The sequence below is a fragment of the Anser brachyrhynchus genome (genome assembly GCF_964034855.1).
Source record: "Anser brachyrhynchus genome assembly, chromosome: 2".
Taxonomy (NCBI): Eukaryota; Metazoa; Chordata; class Aves; order Anseriformes; family Anatidae; genus Anser; species Anser brachyrhynchus.
This window is the reverse complement of record NC_137695.1, coordinates 105,708,945-105,735,442: the sequence shown is the minus strand read 5'-3', so window position 1 is coordinate 105,735,442 and position 26,498 is coordinate 105,708,945. Positions and strand designations below refer to the sequence as shown.

At 36.8% G+C, this 26,498-nt stretch overlaps 1 protein-coding gene across 4 annotated transcripts in view; it reads left to right on the top strand.

Annotated features, from left to right (window-relative positions):
• The window catches only part of CEP192 (centrosomal protein 192), a 65,786-nt gene that overhangs the window by 36,049 nt on the left and 3,239 nt on the right, over window positions 1–26,498 (top strand). For 3 of the 4 annotated variants that reach the window (XM_080580335.1, XM_080580334.1, XM_080580336.1), the window contains 16 exons: window positions 61–151; window positions 2,966–3,142; window positions 3,652–3,912; window positions 4,089–4,207; window positions 5,138–5,247; window positions 6,825–6,966; window positions 9,254–9,426; window positions 9,782–9,905; window positions 12,682–12,787; window positions 15,068–15,272; window positions 16,548–16,627; window positions 17,345–17,440; window positions 18,849–18,968; window positions 22,704–22,825; window positions 23,714–23,837; window positions 24,290–24,348. In XM_080580335.1, the coding sequence (XP_080436461.1) occupies window positions 61–151; window positions 2,966–3,142; window positions 3,652–3,912; window positions 4,089–4,207; window positions 5,138–5,247; window positions 6,825–6,966; window positions 9,254–9,426; window positions 9,782–9,905; window positions 12,682–12,787; window positions 15,068–15,272; window positions 16,548–16,627; window positions 17,345–17,440; window positions 18,849–18,968; window positions 22,704–22,825; window positions 23,714–23,837; window positions 24,290–24,348 (2,109 nt within the window). Of the gene's footprint in view, window positions 1–60; window positions 152–2,965; window positions 3,143–3,651; window positions 3,913–4,088; window positions 4,208–5,137; window positions 5,248–6,824; window positions 6,967–9,253; window positions 9,427–9,764; window positions 9,906–12,681; window positions 12,788–15,067; window positions 15,273–16,547; window positions 16,628–17,344; window positions 17,441–18,848; window positions 18,969–22,703; window positions 22,826–23,713; window positions 23,838–24,289; window positions 24,349–26,498 lie in introns of those variants that run through there. The other variant, XR_013946625.1, reaches the window with a different exon arrangement.

Below are 26,498 nucleotides of genomic sequence, written 5' to 3'. Positions count from 1 at the left end.
TAAATACATATAGTTAATTTATATCTGCTGCAAAGTATAACTGAATTTGTATTTTTTCAGCCAGCAGAAGTTAACTCTAAGAAATAACTCTCCATCTGTGACTCAGCATTTAAGACTGGTGATAAGAGGCCAGGATCAGGACTGCTTTCAGGTAACCGCAAAGAAAATTTCTCTTCAGTATTTGTTATCTATCAGGATAAGTTTATAATAAAAATGTCAAAACTTGTCTGTTTTGTAGTTCTTGCTCAGTGGTAGCTAAGCTAGATTAGAAATCAAGTTGTAGAGGATCTCTGCAAATAAATTTCATCACAGAAAGTGAATTTTGGATTTGCTATTTTAGAATAGCAGCTCACTCACTAGTCTGTTTTCAGTCCAGAAGAGTTGAATGGGGTTAAAGGTTTAATATATAGTTATACTAGCTCAGTGGAATGGCACAATTGAAAATAGTTTGTCTACTTTGGATGGAATTTCACACAGTAAGCATATATTAAGATGGGGAAATATCTGTAATTTTCTGGCTGTCTTTTCAAAGAGATATTTTGGGTCATCATATGGTCTTGTACTGCACTGATAAGGATTTTGATTGCTCTTTTGGTCCTGTGCAGTGGTCGTGTTCAATCTGCCAACCTATGTCCCATTTCTTTATATTAGTGGATGTACCCTCAAGCTGTGTACAATTTGACTTGTCGTGCCAGCACAAAAGGACAATTTCATGAATTAGGCTGTTATCCTACTCAGATTCTGTTTTACAGGTAAAGGATGTCTCTGAAGCACCCACTAAATTCTGGCAGTACTCTTGACCAGGCTGTTGACATAGCTCTTTGTGGCATTGCCTGCTTGACTGAAGGTGGTGGTGATCAAAATTGGAGTGGTGTTCCCTTTTCTGCTGGTGCTCTGTTCCATCTTGGCACCAGGACCTTGCTCATCTCTGTCTTGGGTTGACCAATCGTAACAGAGAGGAGTCAGACATGCTCTGAAATGTTGATAGACTTGTGACGCTGCTTGGCTAGGAATGTGACATATTTAATGTGCCAAATAGATTTTGAATTTCAGATTTCACAAAAGAGAAAATCTGTAACTAATGAGGCATCAGATGTCCTGGTAATTGTATGGAATTCTGGACATCAGAGACTGTTTTTTTTTAATTCTGGAAGTACTGGAGATGTTTTTCCTGTGCTTATCAGCAGATTCAGCTCCCAGTTATTAACTGGTTCATCTGTAGCCTTTCCTTTGAAGGGTGGCTGGTTTTCTGTGGGTCATTGCTAAACTTATATTCATTCTCCAACAGTCTGAGAGGGTTTTAGCCAGTGTGGCTTAAGTTCCATTACTGCGCATTAAAGGTGATCTGGATGGAATTGTTTGGTAGGTTGTTGGTTACAACAGGAACAGAAACCAGAAAATCTCCTGGCAGTGTTAACTGCCAAAATAATTTTTTGTGCCTCTCTTTAATAACACTGTAGGCCTCAGTTAAGAGGATGAGCAGGTAGCCCAGGAGTGCATTGGCCAGTGAGGACTGTAAAAGAATTAACACTCCAAATAAATTGGAAACTGTGGAAACCAAGTTTTTTTCTTCTAGCTGGAGTCAGTAATTACACATTATTGCCCCCCTGCCCACAGTTTTTCTAAAGAATGCTTGAACCTGCTAAGTAGTTTAATACTTAATGCAGCTGAGACATGGCTGCTTAATTAAAGAGCTCATACTTGTGTCTGGTGTGCCTGTTCATTCTTCCTGAGTGACTATCATACGAAACTAATTGATAGAGCCAGAGGAGCAAATGGCTCTTTTACTGAAAGGAGTATTAGGATACCGCTGTCCAGCTGTGCTGAAACTTGTGAAGGGGCTGGTTAAACTGTTCTCACTTCTTTTAAAAGAAGTGATCTCCCAGCTCAACCTAAAGCTTGTGGTTCGCACTTCTATAGGACAAACTTCTGGTTAGACTTGTTTTAGAAAGTGTCCTTATCGGTAAGCCATCACTTTGGGTTAGAGTAGTTGGAGAGTTCTAGCAAGTTCCTTGCTGCTGTATCTCCGTAACCTTTTGGTGCCTTCTCAGAACAGTGTTCCTGTGACTGTATCTATACATAATTTCTTTCAAGATATTTTGAGAACTTTATTTTGAGCTCAATGAACTCAAAGTGCTATTTATTTATTTTCCTAAAATCAATGTCTTCACAGCTAAATTGTGGCTTCTTACAGACTTGATGCTTTAACCAAACAGGTGTTTTGTCTCTGGATCTTGTCTGTAGCTTGCTGTCTTTGCCCTGAAGTGCTTGTTCCTTTGTGTTTAAAAAAAAATAATAATAAAAAAAAAGTCAGCGACTAACAAGCTGCGTATCTACTTTGAGACTGCCCAGATGAATATGGTAGCGGAGCTACCCTGATAACCTTAGGGAGAGCTGATGCAAGGCTGCATCAAACTGGGGCTCGGTTTACAGCTCTTCAAACTGCCCTAGCACAACAAAGTCAATAACTGTTGGAGTGATCCTTCAGTGGTCCTTCTTGCAGGAAGGATTCCAGATTTACTCCAAGGGACTGTGTGTATGAGAGGGGTGAAGGAGAAACTTGAATTAGTCTTCAGAATTATTGTAACTATGGAATTTTTGTTATATAGTCCTCATAAATTTATATCCCTTTGTCCCCCAGTCTTCAGATCTGATAACTAAAAGCTTTAGCTGAGAGAATTAATGTAGCACTACTTAAGTTCAGCCTTACACACTGTATTGGGGATTGAAAGGAAGGAGTTCTGTGATCTAAACTGAGAGGTGCTGGTGTGCTCACTGTGAGAATATAAAGCATCTTGAACCTAGTATTTTCTTTTAAGTATTGCAACCTTAAATATCTGCCATTGTCAACTTAGTTAATTCAGATTTTGATGAAGCTAATTTAGGGTTGTTAATGAAGTAAGTCTTTTTAGTATACACCTTTTCACTGTAGTTGCTTATTTCTGGTATCTTCTTTTTTTTATAGCTGCAGAGTATATTTGGATCAGAAGAGCGCCTAACTAGTAGCTGGGAACTCAAAATCCGTCCCAGAGAAGACACTAATATATACTTGATGTTTACACCTACTCGTGTAACTTTCTTCTTTGCAAAGCTGGAAATCAAACAGCTGGGGATTCGATCACGGCCAGGAATCAAGTTTACTGTAAGAGTCCTAACCTAAATTCTAGTAATTCTGCACATAGTTTTTTTCTGAATTTGTTGAAAGTATAACACTGTGTATCTGTTTCTGTCAAAGACAAAACTTTTCAAGATATTCACGATGCGCATCTGTATACTTGTTAAAAGATTATACAGCTGTTACATTTTAGAATTTAAACGTTGAGCAGCCTTAACTTTGTATGCACTTTTTTCCATGTGTGAAGAAAGAAGCAAGATTTTATGTGCTATGATAAAAGTAGCCCAAGATTTTAACTCCAGAACTGCCAAAAATCTGAACTTCTTTGCTTTTATAGATAGGCCTTAAATTAATTTTCAATAGAATTTGAAACAGGTTAAATGAACTTAAGCTTCTTTATTTCTCGAAAGTCTTTTCAGTTTACATTTTAATCATTTTCAGTTGTTCTGCTGTATGTCTTTGTATAGTTTAACATGGTTTTACAGAAGCTTTAGTAAGGCTTTAATTTGAAGCACTGCTTTTTATTTTTTCCCCAGATACCTTTATCTGGATATGGAGGAACTAGCAACGTAATTTTAGAAAGTGTTAAGAAACTATCAGACAGTTACATGTTAACACTGGATGGATTATTGCCTTCAAGATTAAGTACAGTTTCCTTCCGCATAAGAAATACAGGTTCTCGGGCTGCTTATGTTAAAGCACTGTGCTTTGCAAACCTACAGACAAAAACAGTTATGGATCCTCAGGTAATGATGGTGTCTCCAGAGAAGTTTGTACTAAGAGAAGGAACATACAAAGTAAGTAGGCTACCTGATTTTGAATGTGTTATTGATTAATATAAATGTGATTAATGAAAATGTCTGTCTGACTGGTTCTTCATTAAATTCTCATTTAACTTTGACTTATATTTAGTACTAATGTTTGGAAAATTAAGACTTTTTTCCAAAATATGTTGTCTATTTATTTTTATCAGGTGATTACTGTAACATGGAATCCCATGGAAAAGGAAAATAACTTACTTAGAGCAAAGACATTGTTATCAACAGTGTGTTTTTTCTGTGGAGATGAAATTTCCAGGCAGCAGTATCGTAGGTAAGATGTACTTTGCTATTGTTCTGTAGAGAGATGTTTAATGAAATGTTAAAGCTAGAGGTTTATGCTGCCGCAGGTATGGCTTTAACATGCTTCCAAAAAGGCAAGCACAAAACAGCAAACCTTGATGACATGGGGAGATCCAGTAAGTCTTGCATCTGGTAGGCTGTTTGGCGAGGGGGCGTTGTTTGTGGTGGTTTGGGTTTTTTGTTTAGTTTACATACTGTAGCTACAATCCTAGGTAAGGGTTTTCTTTTTAATTTTTTTTTCTTGAATTTGAATGTATTATCTTTGGGGGAGGATTTTTGCTTTTTTTTTTTCCGTCGAGAATTGTCTTCTACTTTGGTATCCCTTTTTTCCAATACATTTGTAGATTTAGTTTTTAAAGCAACAATTCTACAGATTTCATTAGTGTCTGTTATGTTTTACCTAGCTTAAGTAGAGGCTATATTACTGTATTTATATTTGAATTTCTATAATGTCAATGCACAAAAATTGAATGGCATGCTCTGCGTTTAACAAAAGTGACTTGTGCTGTGTATGGTGTGTAATGATCATGCGAAATGTTGAAAATAGGCAGAGTTCTAAGGTGCTGGTGATCATCATCCAGTGCAAAATTTCATTAAGTGAATGAGTCTTTCACAATTGCTCTTAAATGTCATTCTCTGAAACTTTATGAAAGTCATTGTATTTATTGTTATTCAAATGAAGTATTAAACCTAGTTGAATTTAACCATATAACTTTCAATAAAAAGCTCATGAAATAGCTGCATGTGTGATCATTTTGATAGCAAATCAGCCTACCTTAGATATTCCAGAAATGATAAAAGTTAAAATGATGCTGGTTTCTTACAATCTTAGCCATCTTTTCAGACTGATGCTTCCAACACTTTGAATAATTTAATGATTCTGGTTTCTCATCTGTAACAGAGCTATGATGTGTGAACTTGAGGTAGCAAAACACATAGTCCCTGAAAACAGCATATTGAGAAACATTGTATTTGATGAAGAATTTCAAGGGGAACAGCTTGTGACAGAAGGTAAGCCTATGAACTTTCAAAAGAAAAATGTAATACTGTACTGCAAATAAGCCTTTGAGGAGGGGTGCTGGAAGAGTAGCTCTTAGGGAAACAAAGTAGGTTTTTCTTGCTCTTTGTTAACAGTGTTATAAACTTAAAGCCCTTCCTTGCCTTCTTGTCATCCCAGATCTATGTACTAACATTAGCATTTGAAACAGTGCATTGTCAGTTTGTCATCATGGTGCTCATTTGATACATCAGTGTGGTATATGTAACAGTGCCATTAGACTAGGCAGCATGCGTACTCCTAAGAGAACTAGAATTTTACAGGCATTCCTAAGTGTCAATGTCATTGGGGCACAGGAGCATAGAGGAACAATGGCAGGTGGGGGAGCCCAATAATATCCTGCCCCTGCTGTTCCCATGGCCATCAAAGAACAATCAGCCTGTCTCCACAAGCACGAGGAGCTCAGAGGCAGGTGGCGAACCCCAGTAATGTGCTTGAAGAAGGAGACCTGGCCTCTCCTAGGGCTGTCCCAGGGGAGCCATCAGCCTCATGGCCCCGTGCAATGCCCACAGTGGGTCAGCTGGAGAGGATATTGGGGGATCACCTTCCAGACTGAGAGGGGTTACTGCCGACGGGGCGTGGGACGCGTGGGCTGAAGGTGAGGGGCATTTGAGGAACAAACAACTGGAATTCAAGGAACAAGGTGTGTGTGGAGAGAGAACAGAAGTTAATGGAGTAGAAATAATGGTCATCCTATAGGATGAATGTATTTCCATGCTGAATGGCATTACATATGGCAGAATAAATAAATAATTTGCTTCCAAAATCACATTCTGATAGACATCCTTCTGAAAGACTTGGCTTTGTTAACAAGTTTCTGGTTGCATGTAAATTTTAACTAAAAGTGCTTCTACAGTAGTTATTACTGTCTTATCGTTACTGAAGTGCAGATGTGTAGATTTGCATACAGTTATTAACAATTTGCCCTGATATCTACTATTCAGCAAAAGCAATAATGGATCAAATGTATCTTCTGTGAGAAATGTTCACTTCTTCATTCTGTCCATTTAACATGAAGTGGCTTAAAGCAAAGGAGTAAACTTTGACTAGGTTATTAATAATTTTGATGAAACAATTATTTTTAAATCATATGCTGACATTTCTGGGCTTTTGGATATTTACAGGTATAACTAAATAACGAGGCATTGGATTGAATAGATTGAGTAATTGAAAAATAACTTCTCTTAAAAGTTGAGTCTCTATGAAGCCTTTGGAATTTATTAATTGTATTTGTCAGGGTAAAAGAAGGTAAATTTTAACTTTAATTGGGTGTAGAATAAGATTAGTATGTACTGTTTGCATAAAGGTGGAAAATAGGCATTATTAAAAAGTTAAAATTTTTGTGTATTTATATTTGTTGCATCTCATGTTTATGTTGATTTGTGCCTGGTAAGTAAACTTGTTATAAGCCATTTTTGAACTGTAATACGTTAGCCAACAGATTATTAATTAGGATTATATCCTAAATCTCTGTGCAATTTCTGAATATTATTGATTTGTTCTTACTCGAATTGGTCTATTATTCTTATAGTGTGCGATATCCCACGGGGGACAAGTGACATCCGTCTTTTCTATGCAAATATGCGAAAAGTCATTCTTACTGTGGTTGGATGTTTCGTTTTTGATCGGGATGGTTTCCAGCAATCTCCTGGACGTCATCTGGAATCAAACAGGTAATGTAACTATAAGGATAACTTTCAGATAGTGCCCAACTGAAATGTGGCTCCTTTCATTTGAAATCATGAAGATTTTAATGACAGTAACGGAAAACGACTTGCTCCACAAGTTAAAGAGCTGCCTCTATGGTGAGAACGGCCCCAGTGAATATATAGGTGGTTCTTCTCATTGTTTTTCTCTGTAATCCGTTAAACTATTATGATAACCTTTAAACTATTCCTTAAGTTGACATCATAGACTGTATCTGCAGCTTCCTGTTCTTCATCTGATTAAGCTTTTCCTGTTGGTCCTACAGGACTATAGCTACCTCATTCCTTGTCAAGAATTTTTGATGTTTTGTGATGGAAGTAGTTTATATTCGGAAGGATTAGTGGCTTTTTCCTTGTCCAGCTCGTGTGCCAGCCTGTCAATGTAATGTATGCTATAGCTCATCAAAAGAATGACTGGTGCTGAAGCTTCCTCTCCTGACCAAATGAAGTGGTCTGTTACTGAGGATTTCTCTGGAGGATTGGCAGAGACTTGGTCTTCAATTTGGGTGTGTTATTTTTATTTAGATAGGTTGCTATAGCACTTGGAGCCCTGAAAACTGAAAGATCCAAATTCTTAAGATAGCATAGCATAAAAACAAAATACATAAAAAATAAATATGGGTTAACATTAACGCTATGAAGAACAAATTAGCATAGTTGGTTCTTGAGTCTTCATACTTTTTTCCCCTCAAGATCCTGTAACTTAAGTGAAGAAAGGATCCTACCTAGTCCTGATTAACATCTATTTAGACACTTTAACATTTAACACTTTAGCATTTATTATTAACAGTTAATTAACATTATTAACAGTTTAACATTTATTTACACACTGCCTTGGAATCACTTGTGCATGTTGAGCTCCAGATGCTGAACACTTTGGCCTACTTGACAGATTTGTAGACTAGCAAGGTGTTTGTTGGGCACAGTGGGATTGTGAAGATAGAGACTGGAAACAAGTATCCACAGCAGCAAGCAGGACACTTTTCAAGCCTTTTTTCCCCCTGCTTAATAGCCTTAACAGTTCTTCTAGTTTTGAATTTATTCACTGGCTAAGCATCATGAGGATCTTCACTTTCCAAGTAAGCTGTAATTCTCAGAAGAGATCTGTTAACTACTTATATGACCATTGTGAAATCCTGTGTCGTGGGTGTGAATTGGCTGCCTTTCTAATTTCATCACTATCTTAAGGGATTAATCCATAGGTATTAGTTCTGTTCTAAGCTGTGTGAGGATTCTCGGAAGGCTTACAAAATAAAAGTAGACATATTAGGGAAAAGAGCGACATTTGCATAACACTATATGGAGCAAAAGTTACCTATTTTTCCCTGAATTGCTGAATTCTGCTTCTATTTTACTATTTAAAATCAAATCTATTGCGAGTTAAGCTTTTAACTTAAGAAAATACACTGAATCCCAAAATAGCAACTTCCTAGCTTTTGTATATGACCTTATCTGCCATGTTTTTTGCAAGCAAAACTGTGAAGTTCTGGATCATAAGGAAGCATGTGTTTGGAGCATGATTGGAGCATGTGTTTTGCATTGAGAGGCTGAGGCAGCTGGGTTAGTTTAGCCTCAAGCAAACAAGGCTTTGGGGGGGGGGGGGAGGTATCGGGATTTTATCCAAGTATATAACTACCTGATGGGGAAAGTAGAGAAGAGAACCAGTCTTCTCAGTGGTGTTCAGTGAGAGGTCAAGAGGCAATAGGCACAAAATTAAATGCAAGAAATTCCATGTAAACATAAGAACTTTTTTTTTCCTGTTGAGGGTGGTCAGGCACTGGAACAGGCTGCCAGATAGTTGTCAAGTTTCCATCTGTAGAGAAATTTAAAAGCTGCCTGGACCGACCTGCTGTGGCTGACCATGTTTTGAGCAGGTTGTTGGACTAGTTGATCTCCAGAGGTCCCTTCTGACCTCAGGTATTCTGTGATTCTGCTAAAGATACCTTGCACTGCTTCGTTTCTCTCTGCAGTGCCTTTTTAATCTAAGTATGTATAGAGAAAGCTATTTACTTTGCTATCACCTCAAGATAATTGTTTTAGTACCTTATATTAAGCCACTTCTAAACATCCAGGGAAAAAGCTGCATCATGATTTAGCTGCTGACTTCATTTTTTCAACTGAGATTTAAACTGAAAACACATGTGAAGAGCATCTTATTTCAGTATTAAATTTTGAAAAATATTAAAAGTAGGCTGTTAAAATTACTAAGTTATTTTCATTACTACTTTTGCTTAACCCGATCTTATTTTTTCAGATCTGAGAACTCTGTCAGACATATCAATGCAACTTTGGATGTTCTTCCCGTTAAAGGACCTCAGGGTCCTCCATTACCTGTAAAAACTGATGATCTTATTCAGAATCAAGTAGATGTTCAACAGACTTGGGCTGTTAAACCTGAACACTTGATTTTGACATCTCCTTCTATCAGTAAGTATTTTCTGAAGTTAATAAAACAACATTCTAGTACTAAAATAACTGTACTACTTAGTATGTTTATGTTTGTAAATGTGGCTTGAGCAATAATCTTGCTTCATGTAATGTTGCACCTGAACAATAACCTTGGCTTGAACAGTTGTGGTTATATTGTTGGGGTTAAGGTGTTGTACGTGTTTTGTATACCTATAATACTTGATACATTATTACAAATATCTTAAAGCATTTTGAAGGTAAAAATAGGGCAGAAGGGCAGAAGATGCTTTATCTTAATCGATGCATCTCAGACTTCTGGATACTACTGTGGTTTTTTACATGTTAGCTGTTTGTAGCTGCCTTTGTTTTACAGGTGGAACAGCTGATACTGGGCATGTACAAATTGTCAACCATTCTAATAGGATGCTGACATTTGAGCTTTCATGGCCAGCTCACTGCCTTACTATAACCCCACAACATGGAGTTATTGAACCAGAGTAAGTTTCTTTTCATAGTTTTCCTTTATATGTAAAAGTGTGGTGAGGCTTGGAGTGATTTATTTTGGTGGGCTCCATGGCTATGGTATAGATATTGTCATCTCCCTCAGCTGCTCCTTGTAAGACTTGTTCTCCAGACCCCTAGACATGCTTGAGCACCTCCATGTCCTTCTTGTAGTGAGGGGCCCAAAACTGAACACAGTACTCGAGGTGCGGCCTCACCAGAGCCGAGTACAGGGGCACAATCACTTCCCTAGACCTGCTGGCCACACTGCTGCTTATACAAGCCAGGATGCTGTTGGCCTTCTTGGCCACCTGAGCACACTGCTGGCTCATATTCAGCCGACTATCAACCAATACTCCCAGGTCCTTCTCTGCCAGGCAGCTTTCCAGCCACTCCTCTCCCAGCCTGTAGCTCTGCTTGGGGTTGTTGCGCCCCAGGTGCAGGACCCGGCACTTGGCCTTGTTGAACTTCATGCAGTTGACCTCAGCCCATCGCTCCAGCCTATCCAGATCCTCCTGCAGAGCCTGCCTACCCTCGAGCAGATCGACACATGCACCTAACTTGGTGTCATCTGCAAACTTACTGAGGGTGCTCTCAATCCCCTCATCCAGATCATTGCTAAAGATATTAAAGAGGACTGGCCCCAGTACTGAGCCCTGGGGGCACCACTAGTGACCGGCCTCCAACTGGACTTAACTCCATTCACCAAAATTGTAACTGCGTTGGCCGGGAATCGAACCCGGGTCAACTGCTTGGAAGGCAGCTATGCTCACCACTATACCACCAACGCTGTGCCCTTGGGCTCAGGGCTGTCTGAGGAATGATTTTTTAGTAAGACAGAATTGAAGACAGCATTAAAGAAACTTTTTTGTATTGCGTAATTTTAAAATGTATTCCTTTCACTTGAGAAGAATGTGTTGAAAACCTAACAAGTTGTGTCAAAGTAAGTAGTCTGGATCGAGAATGGAGGTCTGCAAACAGGAAACAGACCTGTGGGAACGGCTGACTTAAGCATGGCAAGCTACACTTGCCTGGTTTTCTGCTTTTCATGACCATCTCACTGCAGTGCTAAAAGCAGTTGTGCCATTCAGGCAGAATCTTTTATAATAAGCACTGTGATTGCTGGAGCTGTGTGGAATTCTTGAACTGATTTAGCCTAGGAAAGAAGGTATGATTCCTTAGTGATAGCGAAAGCAAGTCCAAAGATGAAGGACTGCCTTTGCTGTGTTCGAACATGTCAGATCAAGCAGGCCGCCTCCTGTTTCAGCTTGACTAAAACTCTCAAGTTCACTGGAATGTGATTGAGGCAACCTCTAACCTGTCTGAATGTGGAATAATGAAGTTCAGAGTCCCTACCGACTGTAGGTCGGTTGGTAGCGCTCGAAGATTTTCATGGGGAAGTGTCTCAGTGCTGAGTGTTGGTAGGTGCTGTGAAAGGAGATGCACTTTTGGAGCAGGGAATGTTGGAATCGGGAAAGACCGCAAGAGTGTTCTTCAGAAAGTGTCTCTGGGGCTTCCCTTATGAATAAGGTTTGAAAGGGTGGTTAGGCAAAATTTTTCTTCCCTAGAGTGCTCCATTCCACAGCAATGAAAGCACTGAGAGGTAGTGTCGTCAGGCTGAATGTGATCTTTGAGACGCATGTGGTTTGTGACTCCACGCAAATCGGATTTGTATATGAAGTTTGCAGTAGATGTCTTGGCTCCTATCCACTTCTCCTTGACAATGGAATGGTTTGTGACAATGGGTAACTGAGACAGTGTGTGTACTTAGTAAGTCATATTCTCACATACACAGCTTGTATATGAGAAAGGGGGAGAGTGTAAGTACCATACGTGTAAAGACTCTGAAAAATGCTGAGACTTTAATAAAAAAAAAAAAAAATCTAAAATGTATAGTTGCAGTTGCTCTGTGTATGTAGTGATTGGCTATGCCAATGAAAGGCTTCCTCCTGATAGAAACTAAAATCCTACCCATTATTTATTGAGACAATTCTGTAAGGATATATGAACATCCTGATTTCGTATTTTAAGGCTGTTGATGTCTGTTTGACAGCAGAAAGTAACTTTGTTGCTTTCTTTCTGCTCTCTTTTATATTTAAGACTTTGCAATATATAATATGGAACATGTAAATCAGAACTTACGTTCTCACTGGTCGAATGACTGGGTTAGGTTGTAACTGCTTGGGAATGAGTTGAGTGGACTCTCCAGTTTGCGCTACCCGGAATAATCATAGAAACCACTGATAACTTTAAAAGCATTTTCATTTTTTTTTTTTGAAAATCAGTGGTTCTGAATGGGAGGAAGGAAAGCAAGTTGCTTATCTAAAACTAGAATTGGTTTCTAAGATATAATTTGTGCAGTATATGTTGAACAGTAGTTTCCTTGTGGACTAGCATCGAAGATTTATTTTATCTATTTTATCTGATTCATGTAGTTTTATGTGGCCTGACAGGGTATATGTGTTAATGATAAATAATTTTTTCCCCTCTGTCCCCTTATACAACCATCAATGACAAGTTCATAAAACTTGTTTACAAAACTTAAACTTATAAAACTGATTTATAAAACTTGTTATTGTTAATCTTCTAATAACTAAACCTGAATAGTAAATTGAATACCCAAAAATCTTTTTGAATAAAAAATAAAAATATTTCTAGATCATCTTCACTTGTTTACTATCTTAAAAATGCATTCTTTCTTGAGCTAGTGAGCTCTATTTCAGATGCTCAATCTAATATGGGGATCATACTAACTTTTTTTCCTTTTATTAGGAGCCGTACACTAATTCTGGTGAGTCCTAATCCATCACTTGCCACGAAGCCTTCGGTAATTCCTTGGAGTGGGCTAATCTATATCCATTGTGATAATGGACAAAAAGTACGTGGCTTACTTGAGAGCTTAGTTTGTGACTTTGTTTTGCTGCATAAGAGCTAGTAATGTTGTTAAAATCTTTTAGATGTGGAGCACAATTTCTGTAAACTTGATTCTCATTTAAATCCCCCATCTACCCAATCTCCCCAAATTTGTAAAGTTCACCTTTCAAAAAGAAAAAGATCACGTTTTGGGAACTGAGATTCTTGTCTTGGTTCATTCATCTCTAAAGAAGTATTGTAAGGCGAACACTTAGACTGCATTGCCAACAAAAATTGCATCTGTATACCCATCGCTTATACATCAATTTCTAGAAATGCTAGATTTATATTTTTATATATATCAATATATATATTTGTCTCTGCTTTTTTTATATTTACGTATATATTTAGGTATTTGTTTTTATATATAATTGTCTCTAGCTAGTCTATATAATATTTTAAGATGAAAAGTTAAAGTAGGTTACTGGACAAGACACCACAGCTCCTTTTGGGCACCCTTAAGGTGAACTTAACCTTTTGGTGGACAAGTCAGTGATAATGTGTAGAACAGATTCTCCTTTTCATGTGTTTTAAGCCAAGCCTTTGCCCTGGTTGAATTAAGGCATAATAATAAAATTTATGAAGCCAACAGGTTTTGTGCTTTCATCAGCATAATAGTAGAAAGGATCCTTGGTAATCTCCTCCAGAGAAATAGATATTTGATTGTCATTTTTACAGCCAGTATGTATTTTGGGTTAATTAAAATGGTGCAAGGTGAGAAATTAAAGACACTGAAAGGATAAAATAGCATATCTGCTTACCTTCTTGATGAAGGAAAATGATGTGTGTGATACTGAACTGGAAACTGCTTTGAGGAGGGACCCTTTATCAGCGGGCATAGCGATGGGACAAGGGGTAACTGTTTTAAATGGGAAGAAGGTAGAATTAAATTAGATATTAGGAAGGAATTCTTTATTATGAGGATGGTGAGGCACTGGAACAGATTTCCCAGAAAACCTGTGGATGCCCCATCCCTGGAAGTGTTCAAGACCAGGCTGGATGGGGCTTTAAGCAACTTTGGGTAGGAAATGTCCATGCCCATGGCAGGGGTGGTAGAACTAGGTGATCTTTTAAGGTCTTTTCCAACCCAAACCACCATTCTGTGATTCTGATTTAAATCAAACAAGCCTCCCTGCCCCCGCCCCCCCCCCCCCCCCCCCCCCAAAAAAAAACAAACAAACAAACAAATACAAAAAAACTGCACAGAAGTTGGTGAGAAGAATAAGTTGAGAAGGAAATGAAGGTTGTGCACATCTTTAACTGTTACGTTGTACAATATGAAAAAGGTTTGAAAAGAATCATAGTCATTAAATTGGATAAGACCTCTAAGATATCTGTTCCAACCTTTAACCTAGCACGGCTACATCTACCACTAAACCATGTCCCTGAGCACCACATCTACGTGTCTTTTGAATACCTCCAGGAATGGTGACTCAATTGCTTCCCTGAGCAGCCTGTTCCAGTGTCTCACAACCCTTTCAGTGAAGAAATTTTTCCTAATATCCAACCTAAAGATCCTCGGGTGCAACTTGAGGCCATTTCTTCTTGTCCTCTTGCTTATATGACAAAAGTAGAGGATATAACAAAAGAATCTAATTTTAAGTTATGATATTTGTAATGTTTTCTCATTTCTTTGCAACCTGTCCAATTAAGCGGGAAGTACGCTAGGATTTTCTTACTTTTTAGAAGCATTGCTTATGTAACCAGAAGTGAACACAAAGCTCATTCTGCATGAGGCATCCCTGTTTCCTTTCTCTGCAAATACAGAATACTGTAGGAGTTGGCAGTTAAATTCAGCTAGTACAGTTTATTAATGTTTCTTTTATTAGTAGATTGACATTGGATTATTCTTCACTAAAAATACATTGCAAAGTATTTGTTCAAGACGTTAGTTTTAAGTAAATACCGCTTGTAGTAATAAATAAACTATAAATAGTAGCAGAAAATAGCATTAGGGAGAGGGGTTCAGCCTTAACAGAACATCCAAAGTATTGAATAAAAATTTCTAGATAGTAAGTGTTGAGTAAATTTTCTTATTCTCCTGTATTAAATTTGTCCTACAATTTTAAAAGTTTACAAACTGAAGTTAGAGAAGACCAGGTAATTCATTTTTTTTTTCTGTTGGAATGTGAAGACGGACAGTGCGAGTTCTTACAGCTCAAGGAAATAGAGCTTAATAGTTTGACTTTTGGGTATAAAAATGTTGACTATTTAAATATTTCTTACTCTTCAAATTGTGCAAAAGTTTATTAAAGTGCAGATTCGAGAGGAGAATGTACAAGATGTGCCTGGAGCAGGCTCTCCATCTAGAAGACGGGATATATTTACTCTACAGTCTGCAAGTCCTACTGTTCATGTGGCAAAACCTCTCTCAGCGCTTCCTTTAACAAAAATGGAAATAAAGAACAGATCTGTTCTGTTTCCTAAAACAAGAGCTGGTGAAAGTTCAGGTAATAATACTTGCATAGTAAATGAAACATCTGCAGTGTCTTATGCTCAGAGTTTTTGTTTACTATATTGCATGTTTGAGAACTTGAATGCATTGACTTTGTTTTTTGTTGTTTTCATCCAGTGTGATTGGACAGTTCCCCTCTTCTGATCTTTGTTGAAATGTTAGTCCTTGTGATGGTATTCTTTTTAGAAGGAAAGAACCTTTTTTTTTTTCTTCTCCTTATGTGGTATAGCAACACCGTTTCCTGCAGATAGTTTGCATACAGACAGATAAGTTGCCAGTTTCTTAAATTATGATGAATGCAACCATACTGTGCCTCTGCAGAGAAGGTGCTTTGTGGTTACTGTGTTTTGTTGAACCTTTTTTGGATCATGCTATTGTGAAGTACACCTGTTCTCTTCATCTTTGTGTGTGTCCCTAAGATATTAGATGAAGCTATCTATGTGTAGAAGAGAAATAAACGTTCTTCCTTAAGACAATAGGAATGTCAGCTATGAGACTGGCTATCTCTGTCTTGTTCAAAATGATCTAGGAAGATGTTGTTGATAATGGTTTCTAAAATCCTCAGTTTGTACTTTTAATTCCAGTAATGCTTAAAATTCTTCAAAGTACTGTATGGAGCTATCATTGTGTCATCTACATACCAGATTTGTTAGTCCTTGGTTTGGTTGGTCCCAAACAAGAATACCATTGGTGTTCTTCACTAAGCAGCCAAATAACATCTTGGAAGAGAATTGGGTGTCTTGTTTTTTTGTTTTTTTTTGGGGGGGGGGGGGGGTAATTTTATGCGCTAAAAAGTGAAGATATCTGCCAAAAATCTGAATGCAATAAATTGAGACTGTTGAAATTGACTTAGATTTCTCTCTGATAATGGTCTTATTCTGGATTTTAAGCTTATTTCCTACTACAAACAGTACATTCATGTAACTTTCTTGGACATGCTTCACAGTCTTTGGTAGAATTATCGACTATTGTTTAGGGTTTTTGACGGTTAGGTGTAGGTCTCACTTCGTTTCTTGTAAGCATCTTTGATATTATTCTTCACTAGAAGACTTACAAATTTATTTATATGAGCTTTAAAAGATTTTATAACAGTGTGCTTTGTTTAAGTCTGGTCCTGAAGTTTCAGATCTACTTGGCATCATGAGAACTGTTTCCATTAAACGTTTTTGTGTCTAGAAATACAAGTTTTCTGTTTAAATCCTTTCAACTAAGGGTACTTGAACAAAGGCTTTTAATATATGTATATATTTGTCTCATTTTTCTCTTCCAGAGAGCTACCTGGAAATGGAGAATAAGGGGGATGAAAATGTGAGGTGGAATTTGTCGTCATTTACACCACCTTACGTTAAAGTGAGTGAATGCTTGTATTGCTAGCGTTCAGCGTCAATCTCATGGGTTTTTTCTTTTTTCGCTCTTCCTGCTGCTCTTTCTCCCTCTAGCCTCTCCAGGAAAAAATATGTATTTGAGCCTGAACTCAGTTACAGGGTTTCTTCTCAGTTTTCTGCCTGTCCACATTAAGGAAATGTTCTACTCTTTTCCTCGGTACTGTGCTCTCTGGCTATGAATCAGTGCTGTGTGGGACAATTTCTGGTTCACTTAATGAATTTGCCTGTGCTCATCCAGTGTAATCCTCCAGATTGCATTAAATAATCAAACATACATAAAAGATGTGTGTTCATTTCTGATCCAGAATGCCAGTCTAACTTACCTTGTAAGAGACTTGTGCTTCTCAAATTACGCTATATGTGATATCTCTGTAGGTAGTTAAAAGTTAAGTCAAGGGTATTTGAATCACACTACTGTTGCCTCTGCAATTGTAGCTGTAATGTTAATGTCTGTAACCACTTGCCTATTTTGTGATAGTTTGAGTGCTCTGATGGTCCCTTTGGTTTTAAGCTAGAATGATGACTTCAATGTAGTAGTTTCGTGTCTCGGCTCATTTGCTGAAGGATTCGATGTTTGTTTATTTGAAAGTAGTTTGAGGTTTTTTTTCAGTCCTTTGCAAGGATAGTGCATGTGTGTGTTTCTTTAATGTTTTCTGAATCTGACTCGTAACTTTATTTGCAGGATGTGGATGGAACTGATTCTGTTTATAGGGTTACTTACTCTGCTTTCAGATGTTACCGTGTTTCTGGTACTCTTGAAGCTCATGGAAAAGAAAAGGTACATTAATATGCTTGAAATACGTCAATTTACCTTAACTGTAAAATGATACCTTCCAAGAGAAATTCTTGGAAATAGCAGTCGAATTTTTGAAGCTGGTTATACTCTATCTGATAATATGTATCAGGTAGTCAGTATCTACTTCCCACTCACTGTCTTCTTACCCAGGCTGTTACAGTGTCAGCTGAGTTGATTCTAAGAATTCATGCAATCTGTAGTTTGACTTTGTGCCACTTCTTGTTTGTTTTAGAAGATAAACTATCCTAGAACAGAAAATTGTTTTCAAATGCTTTGCAAAATCCACAACAATATTACAACTAATACTGTGTTATTACAAAACTGATGTGAGAACTAGTTTCTCTTCCTTAAGGAGAGGTCTCTTTTTGTAGTTCTTTAGGAACAAACGTCTATTCTTGAAATTGATTTCATTTGACTTACAATTTTATCTTCTGGCCAGTAGAGGGTTTCATAACCACAGTTATAAAACACATTCAGAGACATACTTGAAGGGGTTTCTATAGGGCTTTTGTCCCTCACCTTCTCCCCTAATACTACTTTAATTACAGAATGTCAGGGATTGGAAGGGACTTTGAAAGATCATCTAGTCCAATCCCCGATCTATCCCCAATTCTGTCTGTTCATCTTCATGAACACCTATCTTTTAATCATTACAGATTGCAATATTGATGATGCAATTTAGGATCTATTTACAAGAAACAGAAGACTTCCTTTCAGTTTCATTGGTTATGCTACTACTGGAAACCACTATTTGATTTTGATTTTAAACAAATGTGTTTGCTTTATCAGTCCCGATTCAGGTGTATTTATTAGAATAACGTTTTGATTATTGGTATATAAGACTGTTGGGCAGAGCTGATAAGGTGTAGATTGCTGTCATTATTAGCTCTCTTTTATCCCAACTCTAAAATCAAAGCAAGGCTACAGTTGAATTAAGCAGACATGACATTATATAGAAAGGATCCTTTATTACATAGGTGGCCTTTATGAATGATCAAATATGTGGCCTGTAATTTACTTTAAATTTTAGTCCTTCTAGTAATTGTAGTACAGGGTACTTATAGACTAAGTTGTTGACAACTTAGCTGACATGTTCCCCTCGTGGTACACTTCTTCCCATTTTACTAATACAAATAATGGTGCAAGCACTTGCTGACTTTTTTTAAGGAAGAATAGCTGAACTTAATTTTTGTGTGAGTGCTTACACAACCCGTTTCATCAGAACTTTTTTTATTTGTGGGTTAGGGAGGATGAGCCATTAATGTATGCATCAATTTCTGTAGTGAGCAAATTTTGCGCTGGCTTAACTGTAACTTTGTGTAAGTATGATTGTGAAGTTGGATAGATTATTTTAGCAAAATTCTGCAAAATTTTTCTTTTGTTTTGGTAGGTTGCTCTAATATTTTTACCTAGAGACAGTGGGGATTACTCCCAGTTTTGGGACCTCGAGTGTCACCCTGTTGAGAAACCTAGTTGGAAACACAAACTAAGATTTCAGCTTTCTGGAATAGTGAGTATATAAATACTATAAACTGTCCAGAGCATAGTTTTTTGATAATCTATTAATGTTACTACACAGTAGTATCTCTGGTATGCCTCAATGTTATTCTGATAAAAAAAAAAGGGGGGGAATATTTTATGTCAGCCTAAACTGTACTGTTTTTCTTATATTAAAAATATATTTCTCATCTTGCTTATATGATAATGCATTATCTTTTGTCACCATGTAAAATATTTGTCTGCTCAGAGAAAGCAGAGAAACTTGACCTCTGTGGGAATTTTTTCTGTAGTGTAAGGTTTGCTTATATCAGACACAATGCATTGGTTTCATTTATGTAAATGAATATCAAAGTAATTGCCCTTTGCTCTAATACATAACTTAATGCAATACTGGAATTTAAAAACACCTGTATTGGTTACATGGATATGTTTCTGACGGAGTCTATTTGAATGCTTTATCAGAGCTCATGGGGTCGATTTTTGAGATTTATACATAGGAACAATTAGATCTGAGCTCTCCTTTGTGCCCCCCATGTTCCTCAGGTCTCGTTTTATGGTGAGCCTGGAGAGAAGGGTTTGGGAGTTAGAACTAATTTCTGACTCTAAGGAGACAGAGAACCTATCTCAAATATTTAAGAGTGAATTCTAATGCTTAGTTAAATGAGCTGAATGTGAACAACTTTGTATATTAGGTATTACGTAATTACTATATATGTTTTTATGTCCTCTCCAGAAAGTTGGACTTGATTTTTTTGAGAAGCCCAGGTAAATACTTAGAGTCTTTCTGTAGAGTACCAAGGATGTTTCAGTAGAAGGAACCTTACTTGTCCTTCTTGGCAAGATACTTGCCTTTTTTTTTTGTAGGGTCTTTGTTCTTCCCAGTAATTATGTTGAAAAGTGGGCTTGTTAATGATGTATATGTTAAGTGACTTCTAATTTTTGCAGGAAGAATGAGGCCTGTATAATATCTGGCTTGAGAGAGGATTTTTTAGATTTCATCAAATTCTTTGAACATAAGTTTCCTTAAAATGAGGAAAGCACCTATCATTTGACTGTTAAAAACATGTTGAAATTGAGAGAAGATGAATTCTTTATCAGAAATCTAGAGTTCTGGATGATTCTCTTCTTAGAACATGACTAGTTGTCAGAGTTGTGTTAAATCTTTGAGCAGCACAACTTGATATTAATGTTTTTGAACTAACATGTCAGATTTGTTCCTCTTGATTTTTTCGAAAGCTGTTTTAACAGTTAGATCTTTCCAGCATCTCCATATGCTTATGGGAAAAACATTGCAGAAATATGTTGAGATCATTTTGAAAAAGAGTTGAAAATATTTTGCTTATCATCTAAGTAAGGAACTATGTATCAGTTTGCAAGAAGGGTCAACACAGAACATTTACTTAGATTGTTGCAGCTTTTTAATCAGATCCACTTTTAGTTGAGATGACAAGTCAATTATTGTCTATTATGTCCTAGGGACGAAGAGTTTAGACTGCATTATTACAACTTTGAAAAGGACTTGTATCATGCTGGGTTTGCTGAGGCAAAGAGGGCTACTGCTATGGTTAATGTGACTTATGATAAAACGAAGTAGGAAAACTGACTGTCATTCACAGTGACTGAGCAGTACTTTTTTATTACACCACTTCAAAAGAAAAGAAAATGTGAAGGAGATCAGGAAAGAACTAAAAGAACCAGGTGAATTTAGGAAAATCAGTGACACCACTTTGATTTTTTTTTTTCCTTAAGAAACAATTATCTATGACTTTGATTATGCACTGCATGCATTTGTAGTCCCCACAGCTAGAAACCATCGTCAACAGCTTAGATCATGTCTCCAATCTGATCCTATGGACAGGGAAAGCAAGAATTGTACGTACCCTTTGCAGCCCAAGCATGTCAATACTGGTGATTCAAATTCAGTTTTTCCTTTTCCTGAAAAACATTTATTAGGCTGCTATCACAAATTGGTCAAAAATCATTGGAGTAAAAGTAAGTATCACCATTGTGCACAAATCTCTTGGATTGGTATTTTGGTTTAAGTATTGGTCTCTTCTGGGTGAAGCAGTGAATCAGCAAGAACCTGTCTGCTGAGGCAGGACCTAAGTTATGATTGGTCACGTGGAAAGCTGATAACTGAATAAAGAACTCTTGCTATTGTTTGAAGATACTACCTTTTTTTTGTGTGATTTGTGTACTTTAGCTGTGTAACTAACTTTTTAGCATATCATTTTGCAACAGGCAAAGTGAACAAACTGAGCTCAATTTCTCAATCCTAAACACAAAACATACAGTCACTTAGAAGTCTTGATTTGGTTTTTATTGTTATCAGCAAGTATGGAAGCTTCATCTTTTTTGGCTATTCTCGGAGTGAGAGGAGGAAAGACTTTTTTTAAACTCAGTGAGCAAAACAAATTCCAATTTTAAAACTAAACAGATTCATATGCTCCTGAGGTTGGTTTGGATCAACAGCGCTGAATGTAACCATTTGGACAGCATTAACATACTGCTTTCATTTGAAACAGGCAAAATCAGTAGGGAGTCAAGTAAAGCATGCAATACTTCACAATGCTCTTACAAAACCAGGGAGATCCTCTGAATATTCTGTATTATTGTGTAATGTGTATTATTCCCATGCAGTAAAGTTGCCCTATTCTAAATTAGAATTTGAATGATAACACTGAGGTGTGACACCCATCATATTTCCTTACATGGAAAACATAAAGTTCTTGAAAGAAGAGACATACCAATCCTTTCTTGTCTTTATGTATCGGGTTCTGTAGTGGTTCGTGAGTTATTTGCAACTGAAGAGTATGCTCTTAAAACTAAAATTATTTTTTTGGTTGCTGGCTGCTGCTACTTCTGACAGACTGATTAGCAGCTCCTTCAAGACAAGAAATGAATGTCTAAAAGACGGGTTTGTCATAGCAGCTCTATTGAAGAATAGTCTATTTTTTAGTCTTCCCTGCATAAGGGAATCAACTGCTTGTCTAAAACATCAGCATAGTTTGGAAAAAAAAATAATAAAGATCATGTTGTATGATCATAAGCACAGGAGGTAAAGAATCTTTGTTCTTTTATGTCTTCGTTCACGTTGTTGTGACCCGAGGAGCTCCAGACAGTATCTGGCTAGATTTTGACAAACAATGGAGAATTTGAAATTAGCTATTTGGCAAAGTATTCCCTTAGGATGAGCTGGTTTCCTTGTGTTAGAGAGCACACTGAATAGAGGCCCTGAAAATGGTAGATGTTTTGGTGTAGTATCTCAGTTTAACTGTTACTATATAATGCACTATCAGATTCTTTTTCTTTGGAGAGATCTTTCTTTGGGAATGATATATTATCTATAATACAGTAGTATTACGAATTTTCTTGATTTTCTGAGAATTTAACCTATAATGATGACTTAGGTCTTCCTTTTGGAGCAGTCGTTTTGCTGACATAGCTGCTCCTGAAGCCTATGGGCAGAATATCTGCAGAGGAATTGCTAGTGGCTTTCACAAGATTCTGCCTGCATTGCTAGTTTGCTGTGAACTGGCTTGTGAGAAATATTTATTAGGTGCAAAAGCCTGTTAGTGTTCCTCCCAAATTACTGCTTTTGTCTTAATAATCCAGACTACTATTCTGAAGTATACTTGGAAAAAAAAAAAAAAAAGATAAAGCCTTAGTCCCTTCTCATGTGTAAAGAAAATTACTTAAATACTTTTGAATACAAAATGTAAAGGCTTCTCTATTTTTCCAATAGGGTACTAAAACTGAAAATAAAACTGCAATTGTGAAAGCTTCCACAGATACCATCATAGGAACTGGGCTTCCAGTTATACCAGAAAGGAAGGTTTACTCTGAAGCACCTACAATTAAAGCAGGGTATGTATGGGGCAAAAATTGAAACGAGAGGCTGCAACTGGGTAGAAGCTTAAAAACAAACCTTTTCACTGTTAGGGTAGTTATACGGCAGAACAGGCTGCCCAGAGAAGCTGTGCAGTCTGTGGAGATTTCTGGGACCTGACTGGACTGAACCCTGCGAAGCCTGGTCTGACCTCAGAGCTGGTGCTGGCTGGAGCAAGAAGTTGAACTAGAGACCTCCTGAGTTATCCTGTAACTTTATATTAAGGAGTTGCAAAACCGTACTTGGCCAAACCTCTTATTAGCTTTGTATTTTCAGTCTACCATACTTTTTTTCTTTTCAGTAAAGTTCCTCATTTGCCTAATCATAATTTGTTGTTGTAAACTAACCAGTATCAGCAGTAGAATCTTCTGTAACTGACCCATTTTGGAGATTCTACAAAACTGCAAAGTTGCTTCTAAGAAGAGCAGCATTATACTGCATGTCTTAATTTTGCTGTTCTTCAATCTAAAGTTGATCTACAGTTCTTATTCTATGGGAGGGGAGTAAAATTTTCTGGTTAAACATGGAATCCCTGAAAAGAGGTTAGCTCTCTACTAAAACATATGGGGGAAATTCAAATTGTAAAAGTGTGTATAAGTAAATATACATATATTTATATATGTGTGTATTTATATATATTTATATATTATATATACAAATATTTACGCTGCAGCGATGCTTTCATTATACACTTAATGGCTAAAATGTATAGCCTATAAAACTTAAGGTGACAGTCGATGCCTTTAGGATCTATTTTTCCTGATTTATTCTCATGAGAAATCAGAAATGTGTTGATGCATGCAGTCAATATATGCAGACCGTGTAAATAAGAAATTTTAATATCTTAACTCCCTTTTTCAAATCAGATCGAGTGACATAACTCGAGGGGTATATGCACCAGAAGACCTGTACACTTTTCCTCTAACTAGAGTTGGGGAATCACGCACATTAAAAGTCAACTTGCGAAATAATTCCTTTAGAACGCACTTGGTAAGTTTGACAAACTTGCTTTTAAATATATTCTCATAAGTCCTTCCAGCAGTTCAACTGCTATTTTTAAATCTTAACAGAAGTTCGCAATAGTGCAAGTCTTAGCTTGATAGTTTCAAAAGACAGTATTATATCTGAAGAATTCTGCTCTGTAATTTTTCGCTTTTCACTGAGTCGGTGAGGTTATTTGTAATATATGCAATTGAAAAAAAATACTAAATTATAGTTCGTGTAGAGTTGTTGTTATCCTGATTTATTTTTTTTAACTTCATTAAAACATCCTGAGATTTGGATTTTTCTTAATACTCACGAATATGGGCATGTTACTTTCAAACACTTTGTCTATCTAAAGCTGTATTTGTAATTGACCTTGTTTATCTTCACCATGTTTTAAATTAAATATGATAGGCTTAGATACAGTGAGTTTTTAAGCATTTTGTATTAAATTGCAGCTGACATTCTTGAGTCCCAAAGAGCCTTTCTACATCAAGCACTCGAAATACTCTCTAAGGTGAGTAATGCTTATGCTAACACTCTCATCTAACAAAAAAAATTAAAAACGAAATTCAATAAGATAAATATCTTGTTAATGTACAGTGCGAAAATGTAGATACATACATTTAATTAGACGGAATGATGGGTATTTATATATATATATATAGTTTTGCTAATGCTGTGCTCTGTAATCTTGGTTAGAAGCAGAATAAGCCCACACAGTTATTTCTGCATCTGCCAATTTCTTCTCTGCAAATTGTTTCTAACAGTGCTGCTGCTTTTAATGCTAAGCCTAATGCTTCACTTAACCGTTTGGCATACTGTGCACAATCAAGTCATTCCTTCCATTTATACTTTGTACACAACAGACCAAGCAAATTGCCTTTATCACGCTTCTAATTTGACAAATCTGCAGAGCTGCATCAAAGATTCTCTGCAAATACAAGGTTTGAGCAGCCAGTGGAATTGCCTGGTCATACCAAATATTTAAGCATATTACCTGCATAAAAGGAATCTTCATGTTGGTGATAACAATCCCTCAAAATATACCCAATCATCTTTGGAGCTGATTACGAGTATTTGACAGACCTGTTAGTCATCTGTTCAAGAAATACAGCATCTCTCCTGTGCTTGTCTGCAACAGTGGGATTGTCAGGAAGATATAAATGCAACCATTTCATTAGAAGTCTTACAGCACGCATTCTCAGTGTTTTAACAGATCCCCATTTTAAAGATGGAGAAACTAAGGGTATACAGAATAGAAATTGTGAGCCAAGTCAGAAATAGAACTAGATACTCTGACTCCTAATCTAGTTTCCTGTCTACCACTGATACTTACCATTTATTACAAAAACAGGGCTGTGGTGTTATTAACCATAGGTATTCGAGGTATTTTTAAAGCCACTTTTTATTGTTAAGTGTTATTACTCTGCTTAGGCAATTTTCCAGTGTCTCTACTTAACTGGCTTTTTTCTTAAATATGATATATCAGACAGTACAGAAGGGTTTTTATGGAAGTAGCAACCAAAATAAAATCTCACCAAATAAAGGTGACTAGCTATATCTATGAGGCTGTACAGCTACAGACAAAGGACAGGATGTCATGACACCCCATGAAAGAAGATGAGTAACTTTATTGGAAGATACTTAGATATTTCAAAAATATTCTTGAGGAATGCTGTCAAAGCTATTTGGTATATTTTCTATGAGAGTTGATAAACTCCTATTGCTTTTATCCGAAGCAGAATTAACAAGTCTAAAATTGAGCCTCCTATTTCTAAAGGTTATCAACTAAACATACCCTACCTTTTAATAATCACTTTCTAGTACTGTTCTTCTAGTAAATTTGGCTATTTTCTCCATTTGTAAATATTAGCCTCTTCTAGCTTTTTATAATTCATTCATCCAAAGTCGACATAGCTCTCTGTAAAAGCTCTCCCATTTAAGAGCATAAAGCACAGAAGAATTATGTGACTTGAACAGATGCTTTTAAAAAAACAAACAAGTATTAAAAGAATTTTAAATGGACTTTGAGAACAACATCATTGAGGATTTCAAGAAAGCCGGCATTAACTGCATCCTTCTAGCCTAGGTTAACTGGACATATTGTAGAGTAATGTTCAAAAGCAATTAGCTAAGAAAACTGTTCTCAGGAACTTGGAATATTAGTCTGTAAATAAGTTTAAAAATAGAAAGTACCGCCTGTCTACATTTGGACCAAAAGAAGTGTTACTTAATAAACATGGTGTGTTGCATGTTCTTTATTTTGAGGGCCAAATTTGAAAGCAATCATGTGTAATCAAGTTTTAAATCTGGGTAGTGAAATTGCAGGTTTATGTTTGTATTTAAAATCAAGAAATCTGACCTTCAGAAACCGGCACAGTGGTTTGCCAGTTATTTGAATTGATTGTATGCTCACAAGTACCACTAGTTAGCAGTGCTAATTCCTTCACCTCTGTTTGCTGAATTGAAAGTAACAACAGGCTCTATCCAAAATACAGCATCTTGCAACCAAAACTGCAGGAAAAATAATAAGGGATTTCAGTAATTTTCACCAAATATCTTAATGCATATATATATGTGCTAAGTGACATCTTCGTGGTTAAAACATAAGTCCTGTAAAGAATGGATGGGAAGAAATTGTCGGAGGTTGGCATTAAAAAGAGG